Here is a 14,788-nt window from a genome sequence, read left to right on the forward strand (position 1 = left end):
TATTATCATTTTTTAAAATCTTTTTTATAATTACCAATCTTTATTATTGACATTTATTATTGACAGTTACTATATGCAATATTATAATAATTATTAATATTATTAAATGTTATTAAATATTTATTAATTATTAATATTATTAATTTTATAATATTAATATTATTAATTTTATAATGTTAATAGTATGCCTACTTAGTTATATTATTATTTATGAATATTAGTTATAATTTTATAGTTATTTACATTATAATAATATTTTTAATATTACGTATATAGTTATTATAATTTATATTATTAAATTTTTTTAAATTATTAAGATTATTTATATTTTTAATAAAAATATTTATATTAATAATAATATTAAATTTATATTTAAATATAAATTTATGGGTAAAATTTATAGATAATGTAAAGTTAATATACTGATAGAGATCTATAGATAATAAGTAAAATTGAATTTATCTTAGGATTCAGATACGTGAATAATATTTATAGATAATGTTAAATTTATATACCGATTTAGATTTGTGAGTAATATTTTTAAATAATGTTAAATTTATCTACGGATTCAGTAAATCTTAGTAATTTTTAAGATTTTTAATTTTTAAATATCTTTATCTCTAATACATGTATGATTACACTCTCATTGATGATTGTAAACTGGTTTTGAAATTTTTTTATACTTGTTCTAAATCGGTTTTGAAAATTATTCACGGAAAAAACTAGGCAAAAGTTTGGTGCAAGTTACACATATTTTATTTCCGATGACCTAGACAAGAATGGAGGAGTATGCAAATACAACAGAATTGTCTGGTTCCATCTCATCTCTTCATTAGAAAAAAAATTATTCAGAAAAAGTTGTTTTAAATGCCTGTGTAATTGTTTAATGAGAGGAGTTGGATAAAAACATAAAAAAGAGTTAAGAAAATTAATTCCGACAACTGAGCATGCAGTTCCATACGCATGATCATATTGTGGTGGTTTTCTTATTCAAAACGAAGAAAGGTTTCACTTTAAATAACTATCTAAGAAAGTAAGATTTAGCCATGGACCATATTGTAGTAATTATTCTAATAATGATCTTGATAAAGTAATTACCCAGATGTATGTGTATGGACCATATTGCAGTATACTTAGTTTTCATATTCCCTTTTTCGGCTAAAGTATTTTTTTTTTCACATACAGACAAAAGAACAAAAGGCTTATAACTAGATACAAATAAATATATAAAGCAAAAAAAGCACTATATATTAGTATCAGCCGAAACGGGTAAAAAAATATAAAGTGGAAAGAACCCCAAAAATAAAATAATTTGACAAAAAGAGAAAATAAATTTTTTAATAGGTACAAAGAAAGTATAAAAAAAAAGTAATGTGAAAAATCATAGGATTAGGGGGGTTTGGGCATATTATTCAAGAGGGCTGCAAAATTATTCCCTTCTCCATGATTTCACCTCTTAATGGACCATTAATCAAGCCTAACATGGAAATTTTATTTGGTGATTTTAAAGAAAATTTTATTTGATAATTTTAAAGAATAATATACTTTGACCCCACTTAACTTTAATTAATTCTTACAAATTTAATTTATTAGATAAGGTTTATATTTATTAATGTATTATAAAATATTTCTATATAGTTGATGTGAGATGTCTTTAACAATCAATTTTTTTTGTAATTATAGAATATTTATATTTTTTTAATGGATTTAAGTATTTTTGTACTTTATTTTAATTTAATTTTTTTGTTGGTAATAATTTTATCCGAAGTTATTATAGATAATCAAAACCACAATAAATCACTTTGTTGGGAGAGGGAATAAAAACTTATTTTAAATTTACATATTCTTTATTTAAAAGTTAATCGGATCATAAAACATGCAATTTCAGAACCATATAATAATTTCTCTTTAACAAGAGTCACACCTTTCTATAAACATTCAAATTTATTACGAAGGATCATGTCAATCAACATGAAATTTGAATGTGTACGTATTTGTGTATATTTATAATATATGTCACTAAAATTATTCTGACACATATATTTGAATCATTAAAATTCTTATCCTTTAACTGAGAAGTGAAAAAATTGGTGGTTGAACTAAGGAACAAGTATGATGCATGTATTGATGGTAGATTTCTCCATGTATATTACATTACAGATCTTGATGGGGTCATTTTTCCTAGATAAGCACAAATTCCAATTATCCTCATCTTCACATTCAATAGATAAATTTGTTAACTAAAATCTTCATGTACCTTAAATTATATAAAAACAAGTACCTTCTACGTGTGTTCAACTAAGGATAAGTTCTTTCCCTTTTCCATTTTTTAGATTACATTACTCATATATGTAGATGCCCCAATAGTATAAATACTCATTTTTAGAAATTCTATTTCTTTCTTCTTGTTATCACATATATTATTAGTTCTCTTTTTTTTTTAGTTTTCCAAGATTTTTTTATAAAAAATAAATAAAAAATAAATTGAAATAGAATAATTAAGAGATATCACAACCCGTATAAAAAAAATTTGGCAGCATATTTTAGCTTATAAAATGAGTTTGTATGCTATTATTCTTTGTTAGCTAAAGAAGGGAAATAAGCACACTGTGACCACTTTGTGCAAAGTGAAACATGTGAAGTGATCGGATTTTTATATGATTTATAGAGTCATTAACTTAACTGTATATGGATTCACAAAAGATGGGGAAATTTAAAATAATACAAATACAACACCTATTTAAATAATACATAAACTTTATCCTTAGAAATTTTATTATTTCTCGGGTGTACCCGAACGACCATTTTCCTTTCTCTTCTTTAAAGTTGAGGTAATCCACAAAGTTGCAATTTTTCATTGCAAATAAGTTAAAGTTCTCCACGCTTTATACATATATTTTGTATTAAAAATAACATTTTAATATCTTAAACACGTGTTTATTATGAGAGTTTAACTTTATCGATTATTAATAAGTTTAATCATATAAACTTGATAATAAATGACAATTTGATTGTTGTTTTTGTTTTGCCAACAAATACTTTACAAATACGAAGTCTATATATTTTCGTAAAAAGTAATATATTTATACGAAAAATATAGTATGCATAGTTCATAGAAACTATGTAACTAATATTTCTTGTTCATTCAATATTTTTATGTTAATTAATTAATATACACTTTCAAATTGTATTGTAAACTTTTTGGCACTAAAATTATTGACAAATTAAATTCGCACTATAATCTCTGCAAATCACATTGCTTTGGGACTAATTTGTTTGGAGATTTTTGGAGGTTAAAGGCACAACCATCTTCACATCTCATAGAAGATTCTATAAGATAAAATAACGTTTAAAGCAAACTTGATTAGAAGGGGATATGTATGACTATCAATATGTGTTGTTTGTGTGAGGAGGAAGAGAAAACTACCTCTCATCTTTTTTGTACGTGCGGAGTCATCTGGCTCGTGTGGTCTAAGTGCTATGAGTGGATGGAGTTGACATCGGCGGATCATAGGGAGCCAAAAAACATTTTGTAAGCATCATGATGAACAATGTCAAGGAAAGCGTTAATCAAATCTGGAAATGTGTGTGGATAACATTTGTAGGAGAATTGTGAAACATAGAAACAAGAGGACTTTTAGAGGTGACATGATAGATCACATTGAAATCTTTACTCTGCCACAGATGAAGACTTGGTAATGGGTAATGTCTAAAGTGCGTGACGTAAGTTTTTCGTATTCAAATTGGTGTCTCGAGCTATTAATTTGCATAATGTCTGTCAATTTTTCTAGGAGATATATATCATGAGTAATAGGTGGCTACATTTAGGTTAGAGGTTAAGAGCTTTAGGTAAGTCTTTTGTATTAACGTTTGTATTCCTAAAATATCTCTTATTTATTTATTCATTTTTTCTAATAAAAAAAACATTTCTTTCGGACATTGTGTTAATTTTGCATTGATAATAATGAATATTATAGAATAGAACATTCGAAAAAAAATGAATGAGGCTGAAGAAACATTGTAATTAGTCATATTGATGGCCCCTATAAATAAAAAGAAGTTGTGTGGTTATTAGTGGGATCGGGTTTAACGCTAGCGAAACTGAGAAGCATAAACATGTTGTGCGCAGCAAAGGAGCAAAGGAATAAACCGTGCATGCACTATGCAAGTAAAAGTTGGATTTTGGTAGATCTCCACTTACTGTTCATTATGAAAGGTTTCCCTTTAGGGCAAGGAAGGGTCAAGTGTGGAACGATAGGGCACTTGATTATCAAATCATCAAATAAATACTCCAACAACTTCCTCAAACCAGACATGCTGCCCCTTAATTGCTATATATTAACTCATTTCTCTAACAATATAAAGTCAGAACCAAATCCGCTTTTGTTAGCTGGAGTTACATTTTCTGCTTCACTTACACACCATGGAACACTTCCCACTTGCATTTGGATATATATATATATATATATATATATATATATATATATATATATATATATATTATGGTTAAATATATATTTGGATATATCTTATGCAAATTTAGGGGGTAAAAATTTAAAAGAAGAAGAAGACTTGTGGAAGTAGGAAACATAGAAAATGGGAAGTATAATGTAAATTCAGCTTATAATTGTTAGCATGATGATAGTGATTTATTTAGTGGATTTTGTTTTTCTATTTTATGGAATGTTTAAGTGTCTCCTGTTACTCAACATATTGTTTGACGGTTAACGAAGATGAGAATATCTATTAAGGTACAACTAATTCGTACAAGATTGTATTAATATTATATGTGTGTTTTGTCGATCTGAAGATGAAACCGTAACATTGATTTAATGTAACATTTTCAACAATTTCATTTATTTGAACTAAATACCAAACAAAATAAGGAGAGGGATGTGAATAATTATAGTCTGAATGATTTCAAATCATAAGAATAATATTATATTTGAGAATAGTAATGTTGATGTTGAAGAATTGTATATTTTGTATAGCACACTTAAAATGTATGTGATTATACAATGTCACTAATGTACAGTATGTATAGGTGTTATCATTTTAATAGAAAAGTTGTAACATTGATCCCACAATATACTAGAAAAATTTAACATTAATGAACCATCAACTATTCATATAATTAATCAACTACTCATATAATCACATTATCTCCAACTCAAAATATCATTTTTTAATATATAATAATGTTTAACTTTCTCACTTAACGTCACTTACTTGAGAGCCAAATATATAGATAAACATCATCCACATATTTCCGACATAGTGCATGACAATGAAATGTACATGACAATGAAATGTAGTCGTGAGTTTTGATTAAAATAAAATTCATGAGTGAAACATATCCATGCTGCAGCCAACGCAGGCATGATCAAATAAGTATATATTATCCCTTAAAATAAAGTAAATGGAAAGAGAATGCACGTTTTTCATCCTTCAACCCAGTGATTATGAAATAAGAATAATGTTTCTTTTTAATCAAAGCAGCAGAATTCAAACGCTTGATTAAAATTAACATTTTAAAAGTAATAGTGACCAAAATTTCAATCACGTAAATGCCCAGAAGGAGCAAGTCTGTCAAATTTGCTTTATTTGCTGTATCAATCTGAATGTTATTCCTCTAAGAGGTTTTTTGAAGCTGGTTTTTAAGTAAGCTTTTCTTTGGAATAACCTCATACAGCAAAGCCAATATTATGCAAGGCTTGCTGCATAATTCTGTTCTGCATAATTTTGTACACTGTAAATTTAGTGATTGAAATATTAGTTATAACTTATATGTATTATTATAAGGTGAATTTTATTACAGTTTGGTGCAAATGTATCTCAGAATACCATCTCAATCTCTCAACTCTTCAAATACTATGAAATTATTAAATCATCCAAAAAAAATACTAGATTCCATAATATACATAAAAAACAGTTTTACTGATATAACCACAATTGATGATCCTACCTTTTATTCTACGTTACAAAAATGGTGATTCTACCTTACTACATGTGAATTGATATGCATTACTTTTATATCTGGATAGTAAAGAGATGGGTTACAAAATGAAGAATTAATTTGAGAAAAAAGGTATCTAATGGACCACACTAAGTGCAGACATATATGTAGTAAAGAGTATCATGCATTCCATGAAGATTGATATGCTTAATAGATATATTCACATCATCCACATTTTCAGTGCATGCCACACTACTCTGATATGTAATCACAAAGCAAAGGGAAATAAAATACTAACACATTTCTGTCTATGTACTTGCAAATGCAACCAAAACATGCATGATACAATATAACAAAAAGAGATTATTCACATATTTTGCACACCCTTCAGCTCGAGAGAGAAAGAGACATGAATATCAATCTCTGTATCATTTCTTGTTTCTACTAAAGTCTAAACAGTGCAGCTGAAGAAAAAGTGTGGAGGACCCACGCACCATACTTTGTTGGGGTGGATGACGCTGCTAAAATTTGTTTGGTCAATAAAGGTTTAATTTCTTGAAAACTAGGATATGCCGAGAATGTGTTAGTGGAATCTTGTGTAAGAAAGTAGTGCACCCTTGTATAATATACGTTATAAAATACATACAAGAGTTTCTCTCCAACTTCAGTACTGGCGTACGTAGTACTTTTCAGAGTCTTCATTCCTAATTTAATTTACAATGTATTGCCTTTTTAATTAGTTCCTGGTCTTCAGGCTTTCTGCTGCAGCTGCTGGTGTGGTTCCTGAGAATCTGAAATCAGATAAACACTGAGATTAAGCAACAAAATGGGACTAAACTTTATATTTAATTATTTCATCTGGGTCTTTGTGAAAACAATATCAAGAGCTTTTCACACTTCCACTTTTCTTTCTTGTATACTGAATTGAGTTTAGATTTGATATCTGAGATGGAGCTGAAAAACACTTGAATAAAGCCTAGTGGTATATGAAGCCCATTGTTCCAGTCAACACAAGTGGTGGATAAAATCTATGCTCATCATTTGTAAAATTTTACAAGTGTTTTCCAGATTCTTTATCAGAGATATCATTCATACTGTCATCTGATAACCTTATTTGCTACATATATGTCTTTCTAATACTACTATAGTAATAATTAGTAGGTTTTTTTTTATTAACTATCTCTTTATAATCGTTTTTTAGAATAATTTTTTTTGGATTCTACCCTTATTTAATGTATCTCATTTTATTAATATAATAGAGTATTTTTTTATTTCAAAAAAATTACTTAATTTTTTTAAAAAAATTTTAAATTAATATTAATATACAGTTTTTATATGACTCTTCAATGCCTTTAGTTTCTTATTTTAAAACAACAAAGAGAGCATATTCTCATATATTTCTACTCCAAATCTCACATATAAAATAAAATAACTTACACTTTGAAATTTGAAAATTGAATAAAAAAGAAAATGTAGGTACACCGGCGATTTATAATTTTATATTTATTTTCGTAATCTACCTTATTGAATATAACGAATATTTATGTTTTGTATTAATAAATAATGAAAAGGAAACTTAGAAAATTATTAAGAATGAAAATTAATTTGATATATTAGTAATATTTTTAAAAAATCAACCAGATTAATTGTTTTTTTTATATGATTAAGTTAAAAGTATCCTATACTAGAGAATAGAAAGAATATAATAAAAATAACCACTATTGAATGAATGGTAAGGGTGCACCATCCCCTGCCCTAAAATTTATCCAGCCAAAAAAAATGAATTCACAAGAACAACTCCACGAAATTAAACGGAAACATTTAGGCTATCTGTATATAACTTAATTAAATTCTTAGTAAGAAACTCTTAGTAAATAACAACTTGTTTAGAAATTTAACTATTAAGCCTTTGGAAAATTTTCCATACACCATATTAATTTGAATTTGCACCCAATTGAAATAACAAAAATGCAAAAGATTGTACGAATTGATAAAAGTAATCTTAAATTACGAATAAAAAAATAACTCAAGTCCTTTTCCATAATATATTTTTCGATTTGAATTTTCAAAATACATTTCTGAATTCTAGAAATACTTTTCCAAAAACAAATACTTTTCCAAAATACATTTGTGATTGTGTTCTGGATTTTTTTTTCTCATTGTATTTTCTGCATTCCAAATTTACCTTTTCATAATAAGAATTTAATTTTTGAATGGTATGTTTTAAATTCTAGATTTTCAAAATCCAAAATGGAGGATAATTTTGAAGATTTTGAAAGGAGATAAGGTGTGCAGGTTCAAATAAGAATTTGCCTATGCCTTAATACTATGCTTAAAAAAATTGTTTTGCTTAGTTCTTCCATAAAGCTTACTACAAAAGCAAAAACATATTTATAAAGGCCATTTTTATAAGCCCAAATATTAATTACATTAACACTTCAACCAAGATTTCTAAACAGTATTTTAGAGCGTTAAGCATTATAATAATCAAAAGCAATTTTCGGGAGTAAAGTGGAATGGCGTGATTTTGTTTGTTACACGACAATTAATAGAATCAAAAAAGATAAACTATAGTGCAAGCGATAAGTAGATTTTTTGTGTCTGCTGAATGTGCAAGAGTATGCTGTTCCTGTTTGGAATTGGATTATTATGCCGCCCTATAGAAAGATTTATTCTTCAAGGGATACAAACTAAATTTTGCATGCCTTTAATTATCAGGGCAGGTGAAGATCACTGGAATCAAATACTACAGAACCAAGGGCCACAAAAGCCCAAAATATAAGCATACCTACGATAGCAGCTCTCAACAAATGGTCATATTGACCATAAAAGCGGCCTTCTAATTCATTGGAAGGATGCAACATTGGAGGCTCCTCACTGTCATTGTCACTGGTGTCCTCCACCCTGTCTCTCCTGCTGGTCCCAGTTGCATAAGGTTGCATATCCTGTTGGCCAATGGTGGAGCATTTCATGCAAGTGCAGCAGCCTCCAAGATATGAAGGCAGTGTCGATAGAGAGTCAGAAAGAACTTTCTGATACATTTCGCCTTCTATTTTCAACTTGTTTCTAGTAGCAGGCTTCAGATCCTGACTCAGATGCATGGATTAGTTTGTTCAGAAAATTGCATTTTATGTTATAGATCGATCTACTGCTTTGGTTATTACTCACTATTATCTAGGGTGGTGTGTTCCACTGATAAATGAAATTGTGTTTAATCCAACAATTTGTTTGATACCCCGACATGTTTCATGATCACCAATTCGATTCACCTTTTGTTGCCACTTTCTTAATCATTTTAGGCTGAATAAACCGAAAGGAGAACTTTACCTGAATAAAAGACCGGGCAATAGCATGAACACTGGCTGAAAGTTGTATGACAAACATGCAACCAAGACGATTGGGAAAGTGGTCTAGCAGAAGGGAAGAACAAGATCTCATTATTTGCATGGGAATTCTCACTGGAGATAACCCATCACAGTCCACCAACACTGTAATATGAGGGTTGTCAGCATCAACCAAGTGCAAGACTCCATATTCCACCTGTGATACTGAAATAACTATTATCAAATGCCATAAAACTACAGAACACAAAAAGTAATACGTCAAGAAAAATGACTGACTGATGCTCCGTAGAGAGAGGTAGTAAGAAATGGAGAGCGAAAAAATAACTGTCTCGAGTCTTAAAAAGCAAACAACATGTGGGGAAATCGACAAGAAAAATAAATACTACTTTTAAGCAAGAATAACTTACTGACTGCCTGAGCAAATCGAGGTCTATCTTCCGGTGACAAAGTATTGCAGGCTGATCCGAGCCTTACTATTAGGCAAGGTCTGTGCTCCACGTCACACCCATGCCAAAAAACCACTTTTGTCCACCTTTTCTGTTCTTCCTCAGAGAGAATTCTGTAAGTCTCTCGCCATCGTATGGTCTTCTTTATTGAGGCAAGGAAGCATGAAAAATCATTATTAGAAGCTGCATAAAATCTCCTAAGCTCGTCATCATTGATTCTGCATAAACACCCACTAAATCATGGTCTGCTGCAACAGCAGAACAAACAAATGTGGTAGTGAATATGCTATTGTTATCTGAGAAGGAAGTACCTGACCCTGAATTTTGTACCTGCTTAGCGTTTCAAAAATATTTTTAATATGAAAATGAGTTCAAAATTGAGTAGGTGGTGTGATAAATTCAAATTTTACTCAAAATTTCAGCTAATCCAACTCCATGATGAGACAAAGGCAATTGTGAATAAATTATTAATGTCAGCGTTTCTCATTTCTGCTAACAGAAAAAATGGTAAGTCTACACCATCATCTTAAATCACAGAATCATCACCTAGTAGCCTAGTTTGAAACAGAAAATTTAGTATCATCACATCATGATATTCTTCTAGAATGGCACAATCACATCATGTTTAGGATTCTATATCGTGAATGCACGGGAACCATAAAATACCTTTCTGGTAAACTAAGTCCTTGATTTTCAAGCTCCTGATTGAGTTGAGTCAGCCACTTCTCAGATTCTAAAATTTTAGGATTTGTCAAACACTGGCTGCAAAATGCAAGAAAGTGAAGAAGCTTGCACGTAGAGCAAAATGATCAAGATAGTAAAAACCCCACAATTAATCTTAAGTTTCTCCTGAAGGAAAATCCAGTAGCACTATATTCAGTAGATGGTGTTCATATACCTTATATTCAAATCAACCTGTAAAGGAGATAATTCAGAGTATACAGCTGCATCTTCTGAACTACAATCTGACTTTCTATCACTACATTTTGATTTATCAGAAGTCAACATTGCAATTGACTTATCAGAAAACAATGTTGCAATTGAAAGGGCTAGCAAAGGTCTTGATAGGACCTGACAGAAGAGAGATTTATTAGCTATCTGCTTTCATGAATATAGCTAAACTTGGTACATTTAGAAAATATACAGGACATAGAAAAAACATCAACGGGAGAAAATTTCAATCAATTTAATCCTCAACCAAGATGATAAAAGGAAGCAGGGGAAGTATAGTAGTATTTTCATCAATATTATTCAAACATCAATATCTTCCTTCGCATCTTCATTAAATAGGTAAAATGGAGAGACATATTGGCCTTTCCCTTTTCACTCTCACCAATTTCTTAAACATCACAAAGATTTTCCCTACTAACACATTTTTCAGGTCAGTATAGTACATGCATCCTGAGATATAGCGGAGAAAATTTGGTATATTAGATTAGATCGATATGAAATTAACGTTCCTAAATCTTTTAATGGTGATACCTAACTGACTGTAACTGAAAATGACTTTTAACAAATATTGTGCTATCTCTAATAAAATGTTATTCAGATATACTTTTGATAAAAAGTTCACAAATTTATATAACGAACCTGCATGCTGTCAACCAAACCCTTGAAGGGTGCCCACCTCTGAATCCATTTAAAAGGTGGATAACACAGGATTTGTAGAGACTGAAGGCCTCGCCATATAAATGGACATCTGTTCTTGGAGAACCTCCTTATGATCTCTAAAGCAGCAACTTTAACTAAAAAAAATGTGGTACGACCCACAACACTGCTTCCAAAGCAGCCACGGAGCAGCAAAATGAGATATTCATGGTTTCTCTTAACGAAACTTTTAGGATGAAATTCAATTAGCGGATTTTTGTATGCTTTATCCTCAGTCATGATACTGCCAAGTCTATGGATCTTTCTCGGTCAGAATAACCCACAGGGTCTCCTATGTAAAGATGGCAGCCAAGTTCATCTGGTACAACAAATTAATTTTTTAAAATACAAGAATCAATATGAAAAGAAAATGTCTTCTATATGTATCACGAAAATAATATTTCGAAGTAACTAAATAACAACTTGAATAATAATAACCACCAGTAAGCAATTAAAAACATTTCAAGACAGCAGCAAATATTTAAACACAAAATAGTTGTTTATATCAACTTATGCTAAGGAAATCCAACACATGCAAAGTGAATGTGAAGCAGAAATGTTTCACTTCTATTTGGTCCGAATACAGTATGTACAACAGGTACACCATCTTCCAAAGAGTAAATACAGTGATCAAAGAGAGAATACTACTACCAACAACTTCTTCCTATCTATAGGTGTTCAAGAATCAAGAGTAAGGCAAATCATTCTGTTGTACCCGCAAGATAATAATGATGTCAATATCTTATGCAATTCAAACAATATCAGGAATTTCAAATTGGGAGCAAAACCATTGGAATAGAAAACCAGCACTTCCCCCAAACAATGATCAAACTCCAGTGGAACATAGTGCACTAAATTTATAGGAATAAATTGAAGCGGTAACTTTATATAATGAAATAAGTTGCAAAACTTAACCTGAGATAGAATTGCATTGAGGGCATCCATGGTTATGAAACAAATCTTCCTTGGTCAGGGAAAGTCAATGAACCCCAAGAATGGTGGTTTAGGAATGGAAAGACCTTCACAGACTTTTTTTTTTTTGCAATTGAAGTTTTAAAGGGAGTTGACATGGGCTATTGGGCCTCATTATCAGCACCATTTCTTGGCTTGTGTTCCTGCAGTGTATAGTTTTCTGCCCTTCACTGTACCAATAACGTATAATTGTATAATACACAAATATAATCTATTTTAAATTGTATAATCTAAAATATGTTTTATATAATAAAAAATATGTTTATAAATTTTGTAATTTACAATATATTTCCAAATTAAAAAATGTTTTAAATTATATAATTTAAAATATGTTTATAAATTATACAATTCAAAATATTTTTTAATTTTAAAATTTACAATCTATAATATATTTAGATTATATAATTTAAAATACATTTTCAAATTATACAATTAAAAATATTATCTATCCAGAAATAATTTAAACATCTCTTCTTCCTATAGAGGAAGAAACTGTGCCAGCATGGAAAAAGAGTGCCTTAATTTTTTATCATCTTTCACTTAATGTAAAATGTAGAATATACCTGTTGAAAATGGAGAATTATGGATTGGTTTGAGTTTCTAATTCTCAAACCTCAAACCAAAAATTATAAACAATTACGTTATATATAAACCATATCCATAATAATAATTTTTAATTAGAATGTAAGGTTAATTAGTCTTGATGGTAACATGACTAATGAATTTTGATAATTGATCCATTGAATATATTTAATGATGATTATTCCAAAGTCTTAGAATTATATCTTTCTTAAAGACTATGAAGTTTAACTTTGAAGATTATGAAGTTTAACCTTGAAAGTTGAAGATTGTATTTTCAAGATATTTTGAAAATGTGAGAAACATTAATTATTCACTATCTATTTATGAAGAATTTTTTTCTCTAACTCTTTATATAAAAGGAACTTGTGAGGAGAAAAAATACACATAGAGAGAATAAATATTCGTCATAGTGTAAGATTAGAAATCTTAGACTAGAGAGACATTCTATAACATCTTTGTTGGGTGAGATTGAGTGTTATTCTCGAAGATTAGAAATCCTACTCATAGACTACACCCTAAATCCTAAATTCTAACGTTAAAAATTCTCGATATCATTATTTTGCTCTATTTTCTATTATTTGTTTATTACTTTTTCAAGTGTTCATTTTATAATTATAACAAAGGGAGAATTATTTCTGATTTTCTCAATATTACTATAAAAAAAAACCCATATATCATGAAGGGTGAATAAAAAAAGTTAGAAAGATTTGATAAAAATGGAAAAAAAATACAAAATTCTATTAAAATAATAAGTTTAGGTATTTTTTTTATTGCTATAACTACTATTGTAAAATAATTTTATTAATAAAACATATGAGTAAATACAACTAAGAAATAACAAAGGAAAAGAAATAACTTTGAATTTTTGTATTGCAAATGATAGCAATGAGATATATTCTCCCTTTTCAATGCCTATATCATCATGTTCTATAAAAAATTATAGTCACTACATAAGTCAAATCAAGTCATTGTAAAATCATTACAAAGATGTTCGATGAATTTCTAATTTTTTCACAACTAATTCATAATATTTTAAACACATTAAAATAAGTTACAAGCTTAAAGCATTATCATTGTGAAAGTTGTAATAATACATACATTATCACATTGTGAAGTGTAAATAAAAATAATAGAGACGTACCTTGACATCATGAGAATCCCAAATTATATATCTTTATTTGATTTAGTGCTCTTTTCTCCAGAATATAAATATTTAATAACACTCAACAAAAAAATAAAATCCTACTAGAAAAAGAAAATAGTAAGTAAAATAATCATAAATAAATAAATGATAATATATGTGAACTAATAAAATTACAATAGAATGGATAAAAAGATAATATTCCTACAGCCAGTGATACAAGAGTTTCATATATGTTCTCTCTAATGATTGTTCTACCTGAAAATAAAGTTTTCTTAATTTGCTTCCAAAAATTGGATCATTATCATGACTTTGACTCAATTGGTGGAGTAAAAAGAAACAAGAGGAGGAATTGTTTGAAAAAAAAAAATCTAATATAGTGTTTTACATTATGGGATACCAATATGAATAGTAATAAAGTTAAATAAAATGAAAATTCTTTCGATAAAAAATATAAATTATGCAAGTTACTGAATTTTCAGTAAATAAATTAAAAAATTATTTCATGTACAAACTTAGATAAATTTAAGTAATCTATACCAATATATATAGAGAATTTTACTCTTTTTAACTGTTTTGGTGTTTATTAATTTTATTTTTATATTAATATTTATTTTATTATTTTATCTTGGATATTTTAGTTATTTTATTCTTATAATTAATTGGAAATTGCTTTTATTTTTTATTTTTAAAACTAGTA

At 28.7% G+C, this 14,788-nt stretch overlaps 1 protein-coding gene across 2 annotated transcripts; it reads right to left on the reverse strand.

Moving 5' to 3' along the window:
* Positions 1-8,527: 8,527 nt before the first annotated feature.
* Positions 8,528-12,549, reverse strand: LOC137816997 (uncharacterized). 2 transcript variants are annotated; one of them, XR_016520829.1, is made up of 7 exons: positions 12,309-12,463; positions 11,337-11,712; positions 10,645-10,817; positions 10,413-10,508; positions 9,708-9,964; positions 9,284-9,496; positions 8,528-9,042 (listed from the first exon to the last, which is right to left on the reverse strand). XR_016520829.1 is itself a non-coding variant. In XM_068620189.2 (7 exons), exons 2-7 carry the CDS (start codon positions 11,631-11,633, stop codon positions 8,671-8,673), a joined length of 1,416 nt encoding a protein of 471 aa, XP_068476290.1. In that variant the 5' UTR covers positions 11,634-11,712; positions 12,309-12,549; the 3' UTR covers positions 8,528-8,670. The 2 variants fall into 2 exon arrangements, 1 of the variants encoding a protein (XP_068476290.1); XM_068620189.2 differs by having other exon boundaries at positions 9,284-9,504; positions 12,309-12,549.
* Positions 12,550-14,788: the final 2,239 nt, after the last annotated feature.

The sequence above is a fragment of the Phaseolus vulgaris genome, chromosome 5, assembly GCF_051622355.1.
Source record: "Phaseolus vulgaris cultivar YP4 chromosome 5, ASM5162235v1, whole genome shotgun sequence".
NCBI lineage: Eukaryota > Viridiplantae > Streptophyta > Magnoliopsida > Fabales > Fabaceae > Phaseolus > Phaseolus vulgaris.